The sequence below is a fragment of the Schistocerca americana genome, chromosome 8, assembly GCF_021461395.2.
Source record: "Schistocerca americana isolate TAMUIC-IGC-003095 chromosome 8, iqSchAmer2.1, whole genome shotgun sequence".
Classification (NCBI taxonomy): domain Eukaryota; kingdom Metazoa; phylum Arthropoda; class Insecta; order Orthoptera; family Acrididae; genus Schistocerca; species Schistocerca americana.
Genome location: NC_060126.1, coordinates 93,140,000 through 93,163,362, shown reverse-complemented (window position 1 = coordinate 93,163,362; position 23,363 = coordinate 93,140,000). Strand labels below are relative to the sequence as shown.

The window sequence follows — 23,363 nt, the reverse complement described above, 5'->3', positions numbered from 1 at the left end:
CTTGTGTTTTCAACCGAATCCCATTCACGCAAATGTCTCGTGAACATGGTACTCTCCATGCTCTGACACAAGTAGTTGTAGCTATTAATGTCTTCTTTTATTTTAATGCATATGTTTCTCAATAAGGCATGCATGTTAAAACTTTGTTGTACGCCAATGGTTTCCCTACAATTCATCCAAGTAAGACACGCCCTGACGACGACAAGTTGCGGTATCGGATGTGCCTCGTCCGCTTTCTACACAATTGCTTCCACATCTCAAAACGTCTTAAAATGTCCAAACAGAAGTGGATGGAAAAATTTCTCTGCCTTGTTTGTTTTGCTGCACATGTGTACTATGTAAGATGTCAGATCTCGCTAATAGTTAATTGTTTAATACTGATGTGAGAATTTTGAACCCCAGACAATATTTATGCGAGAATTTTGAATGCCAGACACAATCACAACATGACACTTTTGTGCTGCTCATTAAAGAACGTGATTTCACTTTTTGCAAAATGTTGTGATTATTTTCATCACTGAATAGATACTTCGTATTACTTAATGACAAATATAGGTGCAGGTGACATATAAGAGTATCAGACCATCACACTTTCCTCCCAACAATAAACCTTCGCACTCCCACACATTCCCCTCCTCTTCCCCACCCTCCATCCATCAACCTACATTCCTTGTAAACTGTGATACTTGGTGCAATCTGAATGTACTTCTGTTTTACGTAAATCCCTTTGGTGAATGGATTTAGCAAAAAAGCTTACCACTGCTAGAGAATGGTAAGACACCAATCACTGGAGTGTTCCATGTGTCCCAAAACATTTACAAAGGCTGGAGGCTGCTCTCGGACACGTCCACTTCTCTCAGGACATTATTTCACCATAGCACTTGTTTAAATAAAACATTTTGGGTCTCACAAATAGAGAACAACTAATAAACATGAAGATAAGGCATCTCGCAGCTGGTATGACTGAAAACCTTGCAACTCATTCAGAAATCGAAAAATGGTAAAGCAACGGTCTTGATGATATGAAAGACAAAATGCATTGGTTGCATAAGTTTTCCCACTCTGCTTTGCACCTAGATGACACACTTACCGCTACAACCCGTCACTGATATCCTCTTCACCATTTACCTTAGTAGCTCAGTGTCACGGCCACAAACGTCAGTTCGGCTCCACTGCATTATAGTATGATACCTCACAACACGATGCACAGACGGCGACAATATAGACGAGAAGCTGGTGTTGCAACGTGTGGATAATATCCTGGTGCAGCTAATCTGTGCAGTCAAAGTGCCACAGCTGTTAACAGTAGTACGTACTGAAAGGTTTCAGCTGAAGTTTCGGTTGAAATAATTAATTGTTGTATAATATTCTTCTCAATTACTCGTTTATGAGAGCCCTTCTATCGCTTATTGCCATTATTTTTTTCAGTTCAGTTAAAATGGTAGAAGCTTTGCTTGTTCTTCATACCCAGTATCCGCTAATTTAATCGTCAGAACAAAAGCAGAAGATCAAGTCAGAACACTTGATACAGGAAACTGATAGCGAAAGTCTGACTCTACAACCAATACAGATAATTTATCGCTGTGACACCATACCAGTTCCTGTTGGAGCACTTAATCAAATGTTCAAACGTGTGTGAATTCCTAAGGGACCAAACTGCTGAGATCATTGTTCCCCAGTCTTAGACATTACTTAAGCTACTTTAAACTAAGAACACACACACACCCATGCCCGAGGGAGGACTCCAATAACCGGCGGGAGCGGCCGCGCAGTCCGTGACATGGCGCCTCAAACCCCAGGGCCACTCCGCGTAAACAAAATTCTCTTTTATGATGTTCATCTATATGACTACTCAGAACTTCACACTTAAGTGCTCGGCAGAGGGTTTATCGAACCACTCTCATACTATTTTTCTGCCATTCTGACGTCGAATAGTGTGTGGAGGTGGGGAGGGGGGGGGGGGGTCGGGGGCTAGAGGAACACCAAAGTGTCAGTTCTGGTTTATACTATTACGATGATAATTTCTCACTATGTGGGTGGACGTCAAGTAAATGTTTACGTAACTGGAGAGCTAATTTGGAGACTAAGTTGGTGGAAGGTCTCGCTGCATCAAGAAACGCCTTTGTTTCAATGACTGCCAGTCCAGTTCACGTATCATATCCCATGTCCTCCGCCAATGCTATCTGGTAAGGATCCCACAATGCACAGCAAGATTCTGGCAGGGGACGTACATTCTTAGTATAAGTATTCTCTTCAGCGTATTTGTTGCATCTTCTGACTGTTTCGCCAATTAACTGCAGTCTTAGATTTGCCTATCCCACAACGCCATCTACGTGATCGTTCCAATGTAGTTAGTTCGTAACTTTTACTCCTAGATACTTTGTGCAATAGGCAACATTTAGATTTGTGTGATTCATCTTGTAACTGAAATTTAACAGATCCCTTTTAATACTCATGTGAACGGTCTCACACGTTTTATGTTTTAGGGTCATTTGTCAGTTTTCACACTGTATTGATATTTTGTCTAAAGAACTTTGCTATTTGTTTTGGTATTCTGATGACTTTACTAAACGAAAAACAAGCTAAGATGACTGCTCAGATTGTCTCCTAAATATTTAATCTGTGCTGAGTTGCTGGTGTGGAGGAATCTCACAACAAGAAAAACAAATCAGCCTCAATTGGCACAATATGACGTTGTCCAATTCTGTTTGCATACCATTTATTTAATCAGTTTGTGGAAGACATGGATCCTGCCCTCCCCACTTCTGAATTGGTGGGAAAAAAGGTTGGAGAGAAAGGTGCTGACTTAATTTTTGGTGGGAAAAATAGCCCACTCTGTTTGCACCACCCTATCAAATTAATCCTTTCACAATTTGCAAGAGTCAAATAAATCAATTAAAACACTCATGGTCACGCTACAAAGTTTCATCTTCGTAATAAAACGTATTTTTAATGTTTGAGAGACACATATACATTATGCAAATCAAGTAATTACAGTTAAGCCTAAAATAGAACACAGAGCTAAACATATCCACTGATGTTTGGGAACACAAGGAACTGCAGGAGCGCCAGGAGACGTGGCTGTGCTGGCCGGGAGAAGGCTCGAGACCTGCAGGTGTGTTGGCCGTGCCGGCAGCTGCCTCTCTGCCCATCTCCCGGTGTCCACACGCCAACCGTCCACAACAGTCAATGGACTAAGGGACTATCAGTGTAACTGCTCACCTGTCAACCAACCAGTTTACAATGGAGGAATAATCGTCCAAATCAAACAACGCCATATTGTACAGATTTAGGATTTTCAACAGAGAAGAAGGTCCATTTTATATGCTCATATTTTTGCGGAACGATTCAAAGAAGAATGAAGTAGATAGTTGCAGTGAACAGAAGTGATATAAATCAGTCAGGAGCCTTATGAAACTGTCAAAGTCTTAATATCCATATGAAGTAAGCAACTTTTGTTTTCCAGTAGCATATTAGAGAAGTTGCTGCATGCGTGTTATTGTGAGAAGTGAAATTTGGCTTGTAAACTGATTGTGTCCAATTTTTGTTGCCCACCTTATCATATTGATTCTGATTTCCATGTAACAATCAAAGAATTCACACAACACGAATGTTTGGTTCTGTCGATGCTCAAGCAGCATACCAGTTTGCTATTTTGACACTCAAGAGAGCGCTACGAGGGACGCCGCTGGACTTCTCCCACAGATGCGGCCAAGAGCCGATTAACTTAAGAACGTCTCTTTGTACCGGCCAGTTGCAAGAGGGTATGTCGCATCTTCAGGTCCACCACTGACCGCATACAGGCCTCGCTAACTCCTAACACACTGCGAGGCCAGCAGACGTGGCTTGCGTACGGAACTCCAACTGCAATTCCACCCTGACATACACTTCACAGGTTAAAAAATTCACTGTACTTAAACCGAGACGGGCAGGTTGTCCATCCACCTTCAACTTCTCGCAGGAAATGTAGATTCTTCGCTTTTGATTGTGTTATTTTAGAAGCCACAAGAAAACGGAGCATAGATCCGTTTTCACATCGTTAAATTATCGTTAGTTGTTGTCAAAACCCTGTACAACAACATAGCATAGATTATACATCATCTATGTATTATCTCATCAGGTAGAAGAAACTCTTCTTATCAACCTGATGTCTGCTACGTTCTTCATTACAGCTCTGGAATATTACACACATTTTTTGCCCATAACAGAGTGCTAAGAGCATGCTCCATCTCTACTCAATGATGCCTTCTCACTTTTCAACCCTCTTGAGGTATCCAAATGCCTCAGTATCTAGAAAATCTATTACGTTATTGAAATAGCAGCACCGATTTGTTGTAAATATCTAGTTAATACTGCATATTACTTCATAAATTTGGGAATATAGCACATCTTATTACGATGCCCGTCTCTTTCTGTGTAGGTGGGAGATGGTTACGCCTGACTACAGCTCCAAATCTCTAACCATATCTATTGCACTCTTGCCCTCACTTGCACCAGGCCAGTGGATGCAACTGATATCAAATTGATTGGATAAATGATTACACAGTACTGCGTAATCACTCACAGCAGCCAGATGCGGCCCTTCACTATACTCTCCGTCTAATGTGCTGTACCACCCCTCCTGAAACTGTACCCAGGTACAGTGTTGTTCTCTAAGCTTATTGCGCTGTACTATCAGCACGTAAGGGCGAAGCTCATGATGGGCGGTTTGTGTGTGTGTGTGTGTGTGTGTGTGTGCGCATGCTCCACCTGTTCAGTATATATTAATGAGAAACAGGAATCCAAATGACAAACACTTTCAAATGTGTGTGATGTCTTTCAGAGATACCTATGTGGTCAATTTCTCTACTTCATCTCTGTCAGGACCGAGAAACCATGTCGGCTAAATACAGGTGATAATGTGATGCCAGCAAGAATATTAGGTATAAAGAGTAAGTAAGCGTCTAAAGAACCATGATCGAACAATATAAGTTATAACTGTCTGACATTAAAAAGGGCTGTTTTGATGAAGCAGGTGTCTGGGACATCGAAGTAGTTGCCAGTTCTTACAATTCGTTGCCCTGTATCTTATGTTTATTTTCTTAGAATTTCAAGGATCTAGCCACTTCCTCATCGGAAATCTACCTTCCTCGCAGCGGCTGTGTCGCAGACTCTTCCTGCTCCTGTAGTAACTTGATATAGAGATCCCTCCACTAAAAAGGATCTTATTTTTATGGTCTAATTTGTAACTATGGAAATGGATTGTAACGAGTTTGATTCTGCTTAAATGTTGTGGTATTTCTTAAGTACATTTCAAAAATCGATATGGGATGTATATGGTGCAAAAAAACATCAGTTGTAACCCCTTGTAGGCTAGTGGTTGATATATTGATCACCTTTAATAAGTGTCAAACAGGGAACTTGTTATACTGAAAGCTGGCCCTTAACAACACATTAGGTGTTCGTAAATGGATTACTTGAGTCTTAAGGTACCAGCTTTCGTTATATGAGGTTGTTAGAACGTTCTTATTGAGATGGTAGCCGGCTAGGAGAACACGGTCCACGTGAAATGTGTCTTTGCCGCCATTTTGTGTGCGCGACGTATATTCATTCATGTAAGGATTTGTTGATCAGAAAATTAGTTAAAAATAATGTAGGAAATTTATTGGGCTAATAGTTGTGTTTTGCATTATATATATGTTTATACATCCTCAATACAAAACTCAAGTAATAACACAAAGAAATCCAATACCATGGTAGCAAAATTGGAGAGTTGTTATTTACGTTTTTGTAAACGTACTCTTGTATCATATATGTACGAGGGACTACACAATTTTTACTTTATACTTAGATATCATGCCAGTAATTCACATTGCATGTGAACTGGAGTTAGTGTTTGGTTAACGAATTACTAGCAAATGAACTTTTGTATAATTTAAAATGACGTATTCTCCGATTTCCTTTGTAACGATGCATAGAATGACGAATAGATATTCATTTCAAGAATTGGAAGAGATGTCAGCACAGGTTTTCCAATGTTTGATAGATGAAATAGACGATGATCAAGCTGCTGATTCTGAGTATGGAGATGATTCAGCTGCCGAAGATATATTCCCAAATACTGACCGCATTATTAACAGTGGAGATAATTCATTCCATGACTCTTGCAGTGACATCACACCCCCATTATCTCAACAAACATGTGTATTCCTGTAATTGATAAGGACAAAGACGAAAATGAAGAGTGGGATAAACGTGACAATGCTAAAATAGGCTTAACGTGCAGTACATTTTTTCAAAAATCTTTACTCATCCACCCCTTCATAATTCAGTACATTTTTCGAGGGTTTTCAAATAAACGTCGATGTGAATTTAGAACTCCTATAGCTATCTTCTCACTTTTTATTTTTCTGGCATCATCTTAGAACATATTGTCAGAGAATGTAATATTGTTGTTAGTCAGAAAGGTACTGATCTAAATTTGACCACAACAGAGTTGAAAGCATTCTTTGGTGTATGTCTTATAATGGGCCATTGATTTCCAGACATAAAACATTATTGGTCATGTGATTCTAATTAATCTGTAAACACTGCAGCTTCACTTATGTATGTCAGAAGGTTTTTTGAGATATTAAATATTTTGCATATAAATGATTCACTAAATAGATCAAAACATGGAGAATATGTGTATGATAAATTGCATAAGCAACACCTTCTTCTTTCCCATCTAAAACAATTCTTTAAAAAGAGAAAGACCAAGCCAATCTCCCAATATTTATGAAAGCATGCTGGCGATCAAAACATGGAGAATATGTGTATGATAAATTGCATAAGCAACACCTTCTTCTTTCCCATCTAAAACAATTCTTTAAAAAGAGAAAGACCAAGCCAATCTCCCAATATTTATGAAAGCATGCTGGCTTTCAAAAGTAGGACTTTCCCAAAGCAGTACATGTCAATAAAGCCAACGAAACGAGGATTAAAAATCTGGGTTACATTGTGTAGCATTACAGGGTAGTGTTAACTTTTCAGGTTATGTAGGCATTTCTCACTTAAGGAAGGAGGGCCCCTAGGAGGGAAAGTGGTTTTGTCCCTGTAAAAAAACTCCTCACGAACAGGAATTGAAGGCCCAGAGGAACCGACTGGCCGCCGCGTCTTCCTCAGACCGTAGGCTTCACTGGATGCAGATATGGAAGAGCATGTGATCATCACACCGCTCTCCCGGCCGTATGTCATTTTCTGAGACCGGAGCCGTTGCTTCTCAATCAAATAGCTCCTCAGATAGCCTCACAAGGGCTGAGTGCACCCCGCTTGCCAACACCGATCGGCTGACGAGATGGTGATCCATCCAAGTGCTAGCGCAGCCCGACAGCGCTTAACTTCGGTGGTCTGACGGGAACCGGTGTTACCACTGCGGTAAGGTCGTTGGCTTCCTGTAAAAACCATTCCAATTTTTGTGTATTGCATATTTTGACAGATATTTACAAATTTTCCATTTCTTTCAAAATTATTGACTAGTGAAGCATTTGGTTGTGGAAAAATGCTCCAAAATAGAAGAAATTTTCCTAAAATGTTACCGAAGGCAGACACGCAGATGAAATTAGGACAGGATGACTGTACTATGGAACGTGATATTTCCATATCAAAATGGAGAGAGAGATACAAAATCAGTTTTGATGGCTAGTGTAATTGAAATACAATGCCACACCAAAAATTAGTAAGTATCTTGGCCAATGAAATAGCTGGAGATTTTACTACCAAGAAGAAATATGGAACACAGACATCCCCAAAGTTTTTATCACAAATGCAAAGTTTATGGAAAAAATGTCTGAAACATTTAACCACAGATAGTGACAAATGAAGGGGTACATTTTTCATGCGAGGTTACGAGAAAAGGGGGTGCTCATTGTAGTAAAAAACAGCCTTCTTTTCTTCACCCATTTCATTCTAAATAAAATGTATGGCACTGCAGTTTGCAATATTTCATTGTGTTTAGGTCTGTTATCTTGTTTGAATATTGTAATCTGCTCCATTTTTGTAATTCAGTAATTAATTAATCTGTTGTATCGTCTTTGCATTCGAAATGTCACGTTTTTTTGCACATGTTTTTATGACATAAGAAAGTGCTCTTTTAAATGACCACCATCCACAATAGTCGAAACCTCACGCAATATGGACAATGGTCTGTAATTCAGGCACCTATTTTTGTGTGCTTTAAATTCCAAATTTATTGCAGGCATTACCTGTTAGAGTACATATACTATCTTGCTTTGAACTTTTGTTGATCTTAAAGTAACTGAGTGATCGAAATCTCAACCAGTACATCTCCATCGCAGTCCTCCCAATATCTGAAGGAACACGATTCCACAATTCTACTCTCGCTCCACTGTAGCACATGCCACATCTGCAGACCATGTGTGTTCACAGCATTTCGTTGCTTTAGAAATACTTCCTGTGATGACTCCCAAGCAGTTAATTTTAGCGTATCAATACCAAGCCCAATACGTCTTGGTGCATAACACTGCTACTGCCGAAGACATGAATCCTGGCACAGAACATGACCTACTTACCCGTCAACTGAGCCTCGATCTATATGAAACTTTGACGCACAATTTTCCCCACTCTATCTGAAAGTGCCCAACCATTATACCTCACTGCATATCACGGTTTCCTCTATATTTTTGAGGTAACGTCAGCTGCTATACCGACATAACACGCATAGAAACGTTTATGGTTAAATAATGTGTATTGATGAACAGCAACATCGATTCGACTGGTCGACACCACAAAGTCGCTATCTACCGGTATCTGTTCATGTTATCCGACTGATCCGCGAAGCAGAGGCGTCATTTGGACGCCGCTAGCATCGCAGAGGTGCATGAGGGGAAGAATATCTCTGGGAGAGATGATATATTTCTCCCAGAAATTTAGGGATGGATGAGGGTATATATGGAAGTATACAGGCAAATGTTTAGTCAATTTGCCTGTGAGATTGGGACAGATGGGTAATCGACAATACCTGTTCTTTGAACCCTCGACCACGCACTCTACACCCCCTTGCAGTTTATTTCTTTTAGATGGGGATGTTCGTAGGTGATGGAGATGTCTGCAAGCTGGACGACCTGTTGTGCAGCTGGCAGCTGACCTGAACGTAACAAAAATCTCTTGCATATTGATAGGACAAGAAATCCCGTACCCTGTCATCGGAATCGTTAACTGCCGTAAAAATATGCCTAGCAGTAATCATCTGGAGAGCTGAAATAGAATGCACATGTCAGGTTCGGATTCACTTGCTGGACTCTTGAGGGAAGAAAAGCAAACACTAAGAACTGTGAAGTTGGTGAGATAAAGCGGAAGAATATGTCAAGCTCAAATTCACCTGCATGGATTTTTAAGGGGTGTGTCGTCGATACACTAAGATGTGAATTTGTAGAAGCCGAGTTACAGCAAATACCGTCGGTTTGTCACCTAGAGACTGTTGTGCTACAATTCCGATTTAGGTGTAAGAGGTACAAACATGGCAGCTGTTGCTGGAAAAAAACAATGACGATTTGATCTGGTTTGTAACTGTTTGTTAATTGGCTCTCGATATACGATAGTTGGATAAGTGTGTAAGTACTTGATTTGCTTCTGAATAAATAATCATCACTTTGCACATGTGCACTACCCGGGGGTAGAATACAGCATCATGGTCGATCCGCTGTTCAGCAATACGTGGGAGTAGACACTGGGTAGTGCTGTGTTTAAGTCACGAATATCCCCTAATAATCTTGCAGTAGCTCTGAATTGTGCGTGGAGTTATCAGGTTGCTGCACCGATGTAAATGATTTAGTGGGTAGTGCATTGCAAGCTCTGCGACAGTTAGATTAGTATTGTGGATGTATGCTCCATTTAAAAAAGAAAAGCCTCTAACACACAACCACGGTGCGACTGCAATGAAAAAATTAGGGGCTGGTACGAAGATTTTTATTGAGAGACAACCAGCAGTAGAAGTTCCGTCTTTCGTTTTCTCGATAAATAAGGGACAACAATATCTATATGCATACTTCGCAAGTCATCTATGGTGCCTGGTGGAAGGTACCCTGTACATTGCTTGTCTTTCCTTCCCTGTTCTAATTGTAGATAAAGTGAGATGGAAGAAAAGAGTGAATATACACCTCCATATGAATGCTAATTTCTCGTAACCAATCTTTGTGGTCTTTATGCGAATTCAATGTTGGCAGAAGTTGAATACTTCTGCAGTCAGCTTCATATGTCGGTACTCTAAATTTTCTCAATAGTGTTTCTCGCCTTATCTCCAGGGATTCCCATTTGAGTTCTCAAAGCACCCATCCACTTGTTTGGCAGGAACCAATAGGAACACTTCAAGAGGGCTGTACTCAGACAGAAACCCCAGTCTGCAAGCTCATCCATGTTTGGGATGGGGCGGTGGTCAGGCAGGTATTTTGGTATTGCTCACTGGGTCAGTCCTCCCGGAATTTCTCGGAAACACACCTAAGAACGTTTCGGTTTGCAGGTGGGAGGAGGGAAACCATATTGTTCAACATCTTGGTGTTTACCCCAGCGATATATAGGCGCTCAGTAGTTCCGTGAAGGATAGGACAACTTTTCTGAGTCGGAAATCATTAACAGCTGTCCAGCACAACGAGCAGAGCGGTACAGGCCCCACGTGTGGGGGGCCGGGATTTGGCGGAGGTGTCATGGGGATGGAGCAGAAATGAAATACCTCGCTGCCCCTATAGAGCCCTAGGAATCAGCAGCATTAGTTTGGGAGCATTATACCGGATTTCTAAGTGACTTGGTTCCACTAGTATGACAAGGTAACCAAAAGGCAGTACGTAATTAGCGATGCATATCTTCAACTATTTGACGTCGGATACTACCCATTTTGGTATCGGAAGAAGTGACGACCTAGCTTTAGGAAGCACCCAGTGACGTCGTACAAGCGTCTGCAACGGTTACGTGGCGAGTCTACCCGACTGAAGGAAAAAATTTACTCACCATTTATAGGGACTCACATAATCAATTTCATTAATTATTCAGACAGTTAGATACCAGAGGCGTGCCTCAAGGTGGGTGGAATCGAGGGCGAGACTATCACAGATATGATACGCTAGATGGAACTGTCAGGAGTTGTCTCGCTGCAGCGAAATCTTTTACGAATAAACATTTAAATATTATGAACCAAAACATATAGATTAAAAAATAAATGCTACTTTCTAACAAAACGGGATAAAGAGGCGTCCCGACAAATCCATGGGGACAGCGGGACCGCAGGTTGAAAAATGGTACTGCCCCATTCCAAATGGGATGTGTGGTCACTTTACTTAAGCAACGATCACTTTAAATATCATGAAATGATCGTTGTAGCAAGCAGAAATCTACTGATACCAGTCTGTGAATGCTGACCCCTACTTTGACCGTAGCCGAGGTTGGAATATTACTACACATTGGTCAGGGGCCCTGAAGATGGCGTAATAAATCACCGAAACTTGTAGCCCAATAAAATTAGACTTAGGAAATTAGACGGCTGAAAGGTGTTTAACTTCACATTCTGCACTGAGCAGCCGAGTCCCGTAATCATCCCTGAAAATACAAAATTGTTGAGGCTTTCGTGGCCACTTGTTGACAAACTGCCTACTGGCTTCTGTTTCGGGTTCTTCGGCCGACGTTCATCTAATGATTTTTCTGACGTTTCGCCAGCACGAGTGGCTGGCATTGTCAAAGCTTCACCCTCCATTGCCGGTGGTGAACTGGAGCCGAGCTCGCGGGCGTAGACTATATGTACCTGGCGCGCCAACGTCCGAGGGCTTCTCCGCGGTCATTTCCGGTGCGGTTCTCCTCTTGCTACCTGCGACGGTCGTTCGCTGCAGTACGGGAAGCCAGGATCCGTTTACGTTAAGGCTTTCCTCTTTCTTGTTCAAACTGTTCGCGTGTTTTTGTATTTCCATAGCTTCTCTGAACAAGCGCGTGTGATAGTGCTTCTCTACAGCCAGAATTTCCGTGTCGGCGAATTTTATTACGTGGTCGGTCTCATTCAGTGCGTGCTCTGCCACGGCCGATTTCTCCACCTGCCCCAACCTGCAATGTCGCTTGTGCTCTTTGATCCTGGTGTTAATGGATCGTCCAGTCATTCCGACATAAACTTTTGCGCATGTGCATGGTACACGGTATATTCCCGACATTGCAAGTGGGTCTCTTTTCTCCTTCGCCGATCTAAGACACTCTTTGATCTTCCTTGTCGGTTTGAAAATCGTCTTTACGCCATGTTTGCGCAATATACGGCCGATTCTGTCCGTCACTCTGGGAATGTAGTGCAGAAAGGCCGTACCCGACAATTTCTTTTTCTGGTTCCTTACTTCGCCGAGTGTTTGGCTCTGTTACACTTCTAATATAATTTGTGGAGTACCCAGTGCTCCTCAGGACAGTTTCCAGGTGTTGCATTTCTCGTTTGAGGTGTTGCGGCTCACATATTCGTCCTGCTCTCGTTACGAGCGTACTAATCATGCCTCTTATCTGGCTCGGGTGGTGGTTTGACAGTTTGTACAGGTATCGGTCCGTGTGTGTCGGTTTTCGATACACACTGTGTCCCAGGTTTTCGCCGTCCCTTGTGACCAACACATCTAGAAATGGCAGTTTCTTGTCCTTTTCTACTTCCATGCTAAATGTAATGTTGGCATGGAGGCTGTTCAAGTGTCTTAGGAAGTCACCGAGCTGTTCTTCACCATGGCTCCACACCACGAAAGTATCATCGACCTACCTGTACCACACCTTAGGTTTGCAAGTCGCCGAGTCCAGTGCCTGTGCTTCGAATTGTTCCATGAAGTAGTTGGCCACCACTGGACTGAGAGGACTACTCATGGCGACGCCTTCCAGCTGTTCGTAGAAATCGCCATTCCACATGAAATAGCTCGTGGTGAGACGTGCATGGAAGAGCTTTCTGATGTCTTGCGGGAAAATGGAACCGATGTGCTCCAGAGCGTCACTGAGTGGCACTTTCGTAAATAACGAAACAACATCAAAGCTGACCAGGATGTCGTTTGGTGCAAGTTTCAGTTTCTTCAGCTTCTCAATGAAATGTCCTGAGTCCTTAATGTATGTGTCGGTCTTCCCCACGTGTGGTTGGAGCAGAGAGGCCAAGTGTTTTGCCAGTTTATATGTCGGTGATCCAGGAGCGCTAACGATCGGTCTCAGTGGAACGTTGTTCTTATGGATCTTGGGTAATCCATACAGCCGCGGTGGTGCGGCTTCTGTGTTGCGCAGGTTTCTCTGTATGTCCGCCGGCAGAGAAGACGGCTTTATTAATCGATTCGTATTGCGTGTGATACGCTGCGTCGGATCTGCGCTTAGTTTTCGGTACGTCGTCGGATCTAATAGGTCTCGGATCTTTTGCTCATAATCTTCGGTCTTCATTACGACGGTCGCATTCCCCTTATCGGCAGGCAGTACCAATATACTCTTGTCGGCGTTGAGATTCTTAATGGCTTGTACCTCTTCTCTCTTCAGGTTGCAAGCTGGTGGTTTTGCTCGGCGCAGTATCCTGGCTGCTTCAGCGCGTATTTCCTCCGCCCTTTCACAGGGAAGGGTCCGAATGGCTGCTTCGGTGTTGGCAATGATGTCCTCCATAGGTATAGTTCTCGGGATGATAGCGAAATTCCCTCCTTTTTGAAGAACAGACACTTCCTCTTCGCTCAGTTGTCGTTCAGTGAGGTTGACCACTGTGTGTGACATGTCGGAAATCGCCTTGTCGGTCTGCTTCCGACATCTTTCAAACTTTTTCTTCTATCGCTCGGTGCAGCGCTCGAGTTCGTTCTGCATGCTCCTGTGAGTGATGCTGTCGATCTTGTCCCAGTCGTCTCGCTGCATTCTGCTACTTAGTTGGTAGAAAATGTCCAGTAGTTCCTGATCCGTTCTTGTCAAGTCTCTCCGTGTTGTATGTACTCGCTCACGAAGAAAAGCTCGTTCCATTCTGTCGTAGATACGATGTGCTTGGGCGGTGGTGAATAGGCGCTTACATCTCAAGAACTTCGGTGTAGCGCGTTCATCTCGGCACCGTGACAGAAAGGCGAGAGAGGGCATCAGCCGCGCTTTCTTCTTCCGTCGTTGGTCAAGGCGTCGATACAATCTGCAAATCTCCTCCCCGTAGAGGCGTAATACAAAATTGTTGAGGCTTTCGTGCCCACTTGTTGACAAACTGCCTACTGGCTTCTGTCTCGGGGTCTTCGGCCGACGTTCATCTCATGATTTTTCTGACAGAAGCCAGTAGGCAGTTTGTCATCCCTGAAAAGATGTACGTACAGAGACTATGCGTAAATCCGTCCATAGCGGCGGCCTGAAGGTGGAAGGCTCGCCCCGGGCACCTAGCCTGGGGGGCCTCCAGTTATCGAGGGCTTCGAGACTTGGAGACTCTCCAGGACCAGACCATTTCTCATCATATGCTAAACAAAGTACAACTATGTTCAGCAAATATAAACTTATTATCAGGCCGTGGCAATTGTGAATGGGGCTATGTTTAGAATTTTTTGTGAAACGTTGACTGAAAGAATTAAAACCAGTTGTCTGCTAGAGGCAATTATTCTGCATGAAACATTTTTGATATCTATGCCATCTGCACAGCTGTGCTATAAGAACAGTATAAAAATGCACGCAAAAATCCACTATAGAACTTACAGTGATTTGTTAATTCGTTAACTAAAACTATTTTCGCGAAGACTGTACGTAATTATTATGTAATTTATTTAATGAATATGAAAATTCAGCTAGACGAAATAGAGTAAAGCCATCTAGATTTGAGCAACGGTTTTTACCAACTGTCGACATCGAGATCATCACTAGAGGCATCTAGACTTCATATGCCGAAACTAATCGTATAAAAACGTTTTGTAACATTTATTTCCAGCTGAATACACCCAAAATCGCAAAAAAAAACATAAATATATCCGTACAACAGAGAAATTGTGAGGTGATTTATTCAGTAAAGGGAGCGTTATTTCTATTAAAGAATAGAAAACTTATTGTGGTAAAATTAGGTTATAATTTGTAACTTCTTAGGTGACGAAATGAAGATGGTAGCCGCTAAGGGATACAAACATGGCAAAATATTATGGAATAATGTGTGACAGCACTCCTGATAAAAGCAAAACTGTGAAAATGAGTCATATAAGCATATATCTAGAAGATAATATTGTGGAAATTCGAAAATCCTTCTTTGTTTTTTATGTCGGGAAAGACTGTAGAAGATATGCCAAAAGATATTCAACAACAGCTGGAAAAAGATAGGCAGTATATTGCGTTGTGCAAGGCTCAAGGTTATTTCAACACCGCGTCAGTGTCGCGTGTACGTGGAGGAGTACAACGAAAAATTCAAGAAGTCAGTCCAAAAGCTTTGTTGAGTCCCTCGGCTAAAACTTTCTTAAATCTTAATATTGTTATGCGGTCTCTCTGGCGTAACTTGTTTCGGAAATGTCAAGAAGCTATAGTCATTCTTCTCGTCTTCCACGTATCGACAAGAATTGCGTGGGGGAAAAAAAGATTGAGACAGCCTCATGAATCCATGGAACCTGCACGTCAGCAGTGGACTGTACAAGCTGGTGGAGACTTTATAATGGAGTGGGGTGTGTGCAGTTGAAGTGATATGGGGCCCCTGATACGTCTAGACACAACTCTGACAGGTGACACATACGTAAGCGTCTTGTCTAATCACCTGCATCTATTCATGTCCATTGAGCATTACGGTGACCTTGGGCAATTCGAGCAGAACGATGCGACACCCCACCCACACGTCCACAATTGCTACAGAGTGGCTCCAGGAACACTCTTGTGAGTTTAAACACTTCCGCTGGCCGCCAAACTCCCCAGATATGAACATTACTAAGCATATCTGGAATGCCTTGCAATGTGCTGTTCAGAGTACATCACTCACAATCCAGTAATTCTTGACTATTTATGTGTCACCCGCATCTTGGGAGAAAAGTTTTCTAAACTGAAATCAGTAGGAAAAAAAAGCTATCTTCGCTCTACGATGTATCAAAAACGACTAGCCAATCCGTACATTCTATCAACTGAAAGAAAAGTTTCAAATTGAATGGATTTCAGTACATTATTGAGAATTTCAGTAAAATAATGGCACGGGAATACAGTAATAATATTAATAATAACTGTTGTCTTTCATTAAGGTTACGAAAGTAAGTGATACTATTATTGTCAGAGCTTTGCTTCCAGATAGGCAATAAACTGCCCAAGAAATTGGTGTAGGCACGCGTATTCAAATACAGAGATATGTAAAAAGGCAGAATACGACGCTGTAGTCGGCAACGCCTGTATCAGGCAAGTGTCTGGCGCAGTTTTTAGATCGGTTACTGCTGCTACAATGGCAGGTTGTCAAGATTTAAATGAGTTTGAAAGTGGTGTTAAAGTCGGCGCACGAGCGATGGGACACAGCATCTACGAGTTTGGGATGAAGTGGGAATTTTTCCCCGTACGACCACTCCACGAGTGCACCGTGAATATCAGTAATCCGATAAAACATAAAATCTCCGATATCGCTGCGGCCGGAAAAAGATCCAGCAAGAACGGGACCAACGACCACTGAAGAGAATTGTTCAATGTGATAGAAGTGCAACCGTTCCGCAAATTGTTGCTGATTTCAGTGATAGGCCCTCAACAAGTGTCAGCGTGCGAACCATTCAACGAAACATCATAGATATGGGCTTTCGGAGACGAAGGCCCACTCGTGTACCCTTGATAACTGCACGACACAAATATTTACGCCTGCCTGGGGCCGTGAACACCGACATTGGAGTGCTGATGACCGGAAACATGTTACCTAGTCAGACGATTCTCGTTTCTAACTGTATCCAGCGGATGGACGTGTATGGAGACAACCTCATTAATCCAACGGCCGTGCATGTCAGCAGGGGACTGTTCAAGTTGGTGGAGGCTCCTTATGGTGTGGAACATTTGCAGTTGGAGTGATATGGGACTCCTGATATTCTAGATACGACTCTGACAAGTGACACGTAGGTAAGCGTCCTGTCTCATCATCTGCCTCCATTCATGTCCACTGTGCATTCCGACGGACTTGGGCAATTCCAGTAGGACAATGCGACACCACACACATCCAGAATTGCTGAGCAGTGGCTGCAGGAACACTCTTTTGAGTTGGGAGTCCTTGCAACGTGCTATTCAGAAGAGATCTCCAGCCCCTCGTAGTCTTACGGATTTATGAACAGCCCTGCAGGATTCATGGTGCACAGCACTACTTCAGACATTAGTCGAGTCTATGCCGCGTCGTGTTGCTGCACTTCTGCGTGCTCGAGGGGCCCTACTCGATATTAGGCAGACGTACCAGTTTCTTTGGCTCCTCAGTGTATAAAATAAAAAGTAATTTTCTCATTCCACTCTGTATTATTTCTTTGCAGCCCACTTGATCTCCCCCGTATGTTTAAGTGTGTATATTACAACTGCGGGAGCATAGAGTACACTCATTACAAATACTTGATATTTTTGACAGTGACTACATCCATGTTATTTTCTTCTTTTTTTTACAAAATGTACATTACAAATACATTAATTTCTGAGCAGAACGGGAGCCTCATTTACTTTCGCGGAGAGCTTCATTTTGTTTCGCTGCTTCAGGCATCCGATGCTCTTAGTCCACAGATTTACACAGCGTAAGCGCTGGCGGGTTACGACTGGTTTACTGTTATTAACGTGGGCTGGATGCCACTCCCTGAATGGTTGATTTAGCAGAAGCGTCTTTTCTGCCAGCGAGATCAGTGGTGTCGGTAGCGATTACCCATGCTTTGTTTAAACAACACAAATTTCTCTATGATTGCTGGGGGGACGGCCTAGCGTTGCGTCAGCTCCTCGATTTGGTTCGCCTGTGGCGAGAATCCAACAGTGTGGGTCAGCGGTCGTCAAATTGGGGCGCAGGACCGCATGCGAATCAAGAATCCGTAAGGCCCACGGTTCTCAGCCTTCTTTCGTAATAATATGCATTTAACAACTAACAGGCGAATACAAAAACATCAACTAACTTTTAGAACTTCCTAAGAGCATGGTTTTCAGAGCGGTAAATGGCGCGATCACTGCAGGGTTAGGGGATATGAGACGAGTAATGTTATATTTTTTGTCTTCCGTACTGACATACCACGGGCGCTGCTACGGTCTAAGTTTTTGAACGGATGTAACGTGTACTCGCCGACGCGCATCTCAGACACTGTAAGGTACGCTTCAAACGCACCACATATTTGTAACAAGGAGTATGAAATCAAATAAAGGCCGTTGTAATACAACGCAATGAGTAGGAGAAACATAACGTTCAAAGCATTTAGTAAGTATTTGTCATCGTGTCTCATACTGCATAATACACTTAAATGTAAGTGCAATTATTATTATTAATCAATTAATCATCCACATACATAGGCAATAAAACAACACTTCATAATGCAGTTACAGTCACAACTTCTTGGTCGCTCAGAGTGGCACCGTTCTGAAGCGCAGAACCATGGACATGAAGTGTTTCGAATGGTGCCGACTTTTAACGATCAGTACCCGGGTGCCGGCGCTAACTTATCACGTCTTTGATGCAGCTCGTCTGCTAAGGACTCACAACACAATAATTTTTACAGGTTACCAGTTAATAGTAAGACCAGCACATATGCGGCCAGAGACGTCAGCCCACAGTGTCACTATCGATCGTTCAGCTAAAAAAGTCTGGCGACGACTGAGGCATGACTTACAGTCAAACAATGCAAAATCCGGGAAGGAATGTAACAATATTAGGAAAAGGATTCACACCATATAGCGCAGATGCTGAGTCGCAGATAGGCCCATCTGCGACTGAGCATATGCGCTATATGGTGAGTAGCAACTTTCCTTTTCATAATATTGATAGCGAGGGGTTATTTGTTTATGTATTTCAGTGTGGTATCTTAATGGCATTTAAAGTCTTTGCACGAGCTTACTCATTGTTAATATTGCGCTGTGGTAGTTGGTTAACATCTTATTTAGGATAGAGATGTCGGTATTTAGCAAAAATCGGTGTAAATTACAACACATTGCCTCAGAATAGCAATTGGTTATGAGATTACTCTGCCCAGATGTAGTGGCTGTTCTCTGCTGGCGAAATTCGCGTAATTAGAATAACAAGTATTTACCCACACCCTACATATGCTGCATTGTGGCTGGGTGAGAGCATCACGACGTCGATGTGACATGATGTGACATTGACATAACACGACGTTGACGCGACGAAAAATTGACGTGATATCGTGGGACAAAACTCGCTTGGTTAGAATAATAATAAATTAAATTAATTTGTTATTATTATTTATAAGAAATAACCCACACCCTGATCCCAAACATGATACTTTCCCTGTGGAGCACAGAACAATATTGGCATCGCCCATTCAGTTGCTCTACTTATAAAAGATATGGAGGATAGGAGGGGGATAGAATTTTTTGCTCCAGCGGGGAAGGAATGAGAGAAGGGTCTGTGGGCATCAGCATTGCCAACTGTACGAATTGGATCGCACATATACGATAGTTTGATATGGTGCACGATCATACGATCCACCCTTCGGATCGTACGTCCATTGTACTATCTTTTGAAACGCTTACTATTGTTGAGATTTCATCTTTTTAACGGTTTATTTAATTTTTGACAGTTAGTTCCAAAAATACAATTTCGAGAAGCTTGCATGCCATTCTGCCCAGCCGTGCGATTCCCAAATTTCATTACGCGGCAGCTGCAAAAGTCAACTGGTTATTCCCAGAGACGAATCCCCTGGGGAATTCTCCGTATTGACTGCCTTGCGGTCTGCGCGGTGCTCATACGTAAGTGGAAATGATTACCGTGACCTTTTTGGCTCAGGTGAGGACACTGAGTGCTTCAAAAGGTGTTGCTTAGTGCAAAATTGTGTCATTGGAAACAGAAGACAGTGATATTCTTCTTCTTCTGTTGCATATCCACCAAAGGATGTTGGCGATCACGTTTTCTCAGCCTTTTCTATCTCTTCCAGCATGGATCAATTCGCCGGCGTTTCTTATTCTTGCCCACTGTCTGATGTTGCGGAGCCATGACATTTTTCACCTGGCAATTCCTCTTTTGCCCTCAGTCTTCCCCTCGATTACCAGTTTAAGAAGGTGATACCTTTCATTTCGTATCACATGGCCTAAGTAAGCTGTTTTCTTACGTTTGATTGTGGTTCAGTTTGCTGTCTCTTTTTACTATTCTCAAGATCTCTCGATTTGTTTTTCTTGCTGTCCGTAGAATTTTAAGTATTCTTCGATATAGCTACATCTAGAATGCTTCCAACTTTTTCACAGTGTTAACTTTCAACATCCAACTTTCAAAATCATACAAAAGCACTGACCACACATAGCTCTTCATAAATCTAACTCTCAGGTTAAGAACAAAGTCAGCGCTAGTGAACACTTTGTTAAATTTCATGAATGCACTGCGGGCCTTCTCTACTCCGCATCTGATTTCCACGTCCGATGACCAATTTTCGCACAACCACGTCAGCAAGTAGTTAAATCTGTTCACCATGTCTATGGGTCGATTATTATACATTAATTCTGCATTTTGATGCTGATCTGAATTGCGAGTGACTATCATAAAATTATTCTTTTTGGTGTTGATACTGAGACCCATATTCCTGCTGTGTTCTCCCACTGCAGTCAGAAGATCTTGCTGAACGTTCATGTTATCTGCAATTAGGACTGTGTCATCTGCGTATCTTATGTTGTTAGTCCCTACCCCATTTCCTTTTATACCTACCTCACAATCTTCAAGCGCCTCCTGGAATATATGTCCTGAGTAAAGGTTAAAGAGGAGAGCTGAGAGCACATTCCATTGTCTAACTGCTTTACAGATATTTTGCGCTTCTGTTAACTGCCCTCCAGTTCTGACCTCAGCAGTTTGATTCCAGTACCGATTTTCTGTACAACTAATATCTTTTCCGCCCATGTCCAGTCTTCTCAAAATTTGTACAAGTTTATGGTGTTGCACTCTGTCAAACGCTTTTTCGTATCCTATGAAACACAGCATTACATTCTTCCTCTGACCGTAGCATTTGAACAAATACCTGCTTTCCTCGCACCTAGACCCCGTCTGTAACCAAACAGTGAAAATCCCATATCCCTTTCTCACTTAGCTGTGATTCTATATTGAATGATCTCAAGAAATACTTTAGGGTATGGCTTATCTGGCTAATTAGTCTGTAGTCTCCGCATGTCCTTGCATTGTTCTTCTAGGGCAAAGGAATGAAGTGTACGACAGCCATTTGTCAGGAAATTTACCCGTCTTATAAATTTGATTAAATATTTCTTGGAAACCTGAGATGACGTTTTGATCTAATAATTTCAGAATTTTGACTGGTATTTGATCTGGACCACCTGCTTTTCTATCTTTTGCCGTTCCTATTGCTCTTCTGATATCATCTTTTGTAATGGCGGACACGATACACCCTCGTCATCTTTATTTTCTGTTTCAGGCTTTCTTACGATAAATACCAGCCGTTTTCTTTATGTTCTTATGTAAGTTTAAGTCGTCATGTATTTGCTGCAGTCGTTCCAACTCTTTACATTGTTGTGTCAGCCAGTTATTTGTTGCTGCTCATATCTCCTTTCTTATGAATTTCTGCATGTCCCTGCACTTATCCTGGTTCCTTTCGTTTTTATATTTTATTCTTTTTTTCAAATAATACCAAAATTTCGTCTGTCATTCAATTTTTCTATCGTATTGTCTACGTTTATATCTGATCCTTCTTTTAGTTGTGGTTTCACTGTATCTGTAATTATTTCCTGATTTTTGTGGTTACCCTGTTTTTGATATCTTCATTTTTAATGCGATCATATTCTATTTTCCGCTGTGCATGTTTTTTGACATTTTTAATTTTTATTTTTATTTCTGCTACTAGCAGGACATGGTCTGAGGGAACATGGGCTTCCAGATAGGTGCATGCCCTCGTTAGCGAGGATCCAAAGCGCTTGTTAATCAGAATGTAATCTATTTGACTCTGAACTATATCGTCAGGGCGATCAGCTGGAGCTCTCCATATGCACAAGCGACCAGGTGGCAGCTCAAACCAAGTGTTTGTTATCTTCATCTTTTCCTCTTGACAAAATTGACAAAGCCGTTCGCCTCGATCATTTCGTATCCCTAGTCCATATGGAACGACCAGTTCTTCAGATCTTCCCTCTACTATTCTAGAGTTAACATCACCCATTCGTCTCATGTTCTTTTACCAGCTTAAGAAGTTATTTCAACTCTTCGTAGAATACCTCAATTTCATCTTCTGTTGAATCTGATGTGGGCGCATGTACTTGGATGATGCTGACATCAATTGGAATGGCATTAAGTTTAATTAAAGCCATTCAGTCTGAGTGTGGGAAGAAATCTACTAGAGACAATTATTCCCACGCTTTTCGTCTATTGTGTTGGTTGCCTGAATACTAGATAGTTCCTCCGTGAACCTCACACATTCCAGCTTCTGGCCACCATGTCTTTGCCACTCCTAGAATATTTAGCATAAGTCTTCCCGTTCCCTGTATTAAGATATGTAATTTCCAGATTCATATAAGCTCTGTACGTTCCAGGTACCGATCCTTACTTTGTTTCGAAGAGTCATGTTCCTACTCTCATCAGCATTTCCCAAAAATCCGACTCGGGAACTATTTATGCCACCAGGAAATTTTGAATTAAATGTCCTTGTCATTTTGGCTTATTTGGTTCTCTTGGGAATAATTGTCGGAGGCGGTTTTCCGTTGCCTTCCTCCGCTTGTAGTAAACAGCTGCTGTTAAGCTCGAGAACAGACACTGTCGGGAAGCCGCTCCTCTGGAGTACAGACGCTGCCCACGCTGCTAGTTGTGGTCCACCCCCGGTATTTCATTTCCCCCGTACCGTACATATCTGGGAGGCATTCCCCGATCCTCTACCTGGGGAGGCGCCCGATGGGGGACCGGCAACCACTCACGGGAAGACAGTAATAGTGTAGATTTCTGGGGAAATGTTTCCCAAGAAATCCTCAGCGGGCGTGTATAGATGCGAGAGGCGAAAACAAAAATATAGAAAAGTCTGTGAAACTAACCCTGAATTTAAAGGTTTGTTATACAATGTGAAAGTGTTAGATGTAGAACCTGTAACGTAAATTTTGTGTCTGACTTGTGATGTGTTAAAAACATTCTAAAAGTGAAAATCGTGTCAAAAAAGTGAAGGTAGTTTAAACGCCCGCTAAATCACGCAGGGCTAACAGGTAATTTGGATTGTGTCAAGGGCCAAGGTAGTTGCGGTCGGATTCAATTCACAATTGTAATTTATTATCATTTAGTTCACAAATACAGTTTTCAAAGAAATAAATTTGCTTCACGGATGCAG

At 42.2% G+C, this 23,363-nt stretch overlaps 1 protein-coding gene across 1 annotated transcript in view; it reads right to left on the bottom strand.

Annotated features, from left to right (window-relative positions):
* LOC124545586 overlaps nucleotides 1-22,223 on the bottom strand; it is a 30,668-nt gene extending 8,445 nt beyond the window's left edge. Inside the window, exon 1 of the mRNA XM_047124534.1 lies at nucleotides 21,807-22,223. Within this exon, the coding sequence (XP_046980490.1) occupies nucleotides 21,807-22,223 (417 nt within the window). The remainder of the gene's footprint in view (nucleotides 1-21,806) is intronic.
* Between the last annotated feature and the right edge of the window lie 1,140 nt (nucleotides 22,224-23,363).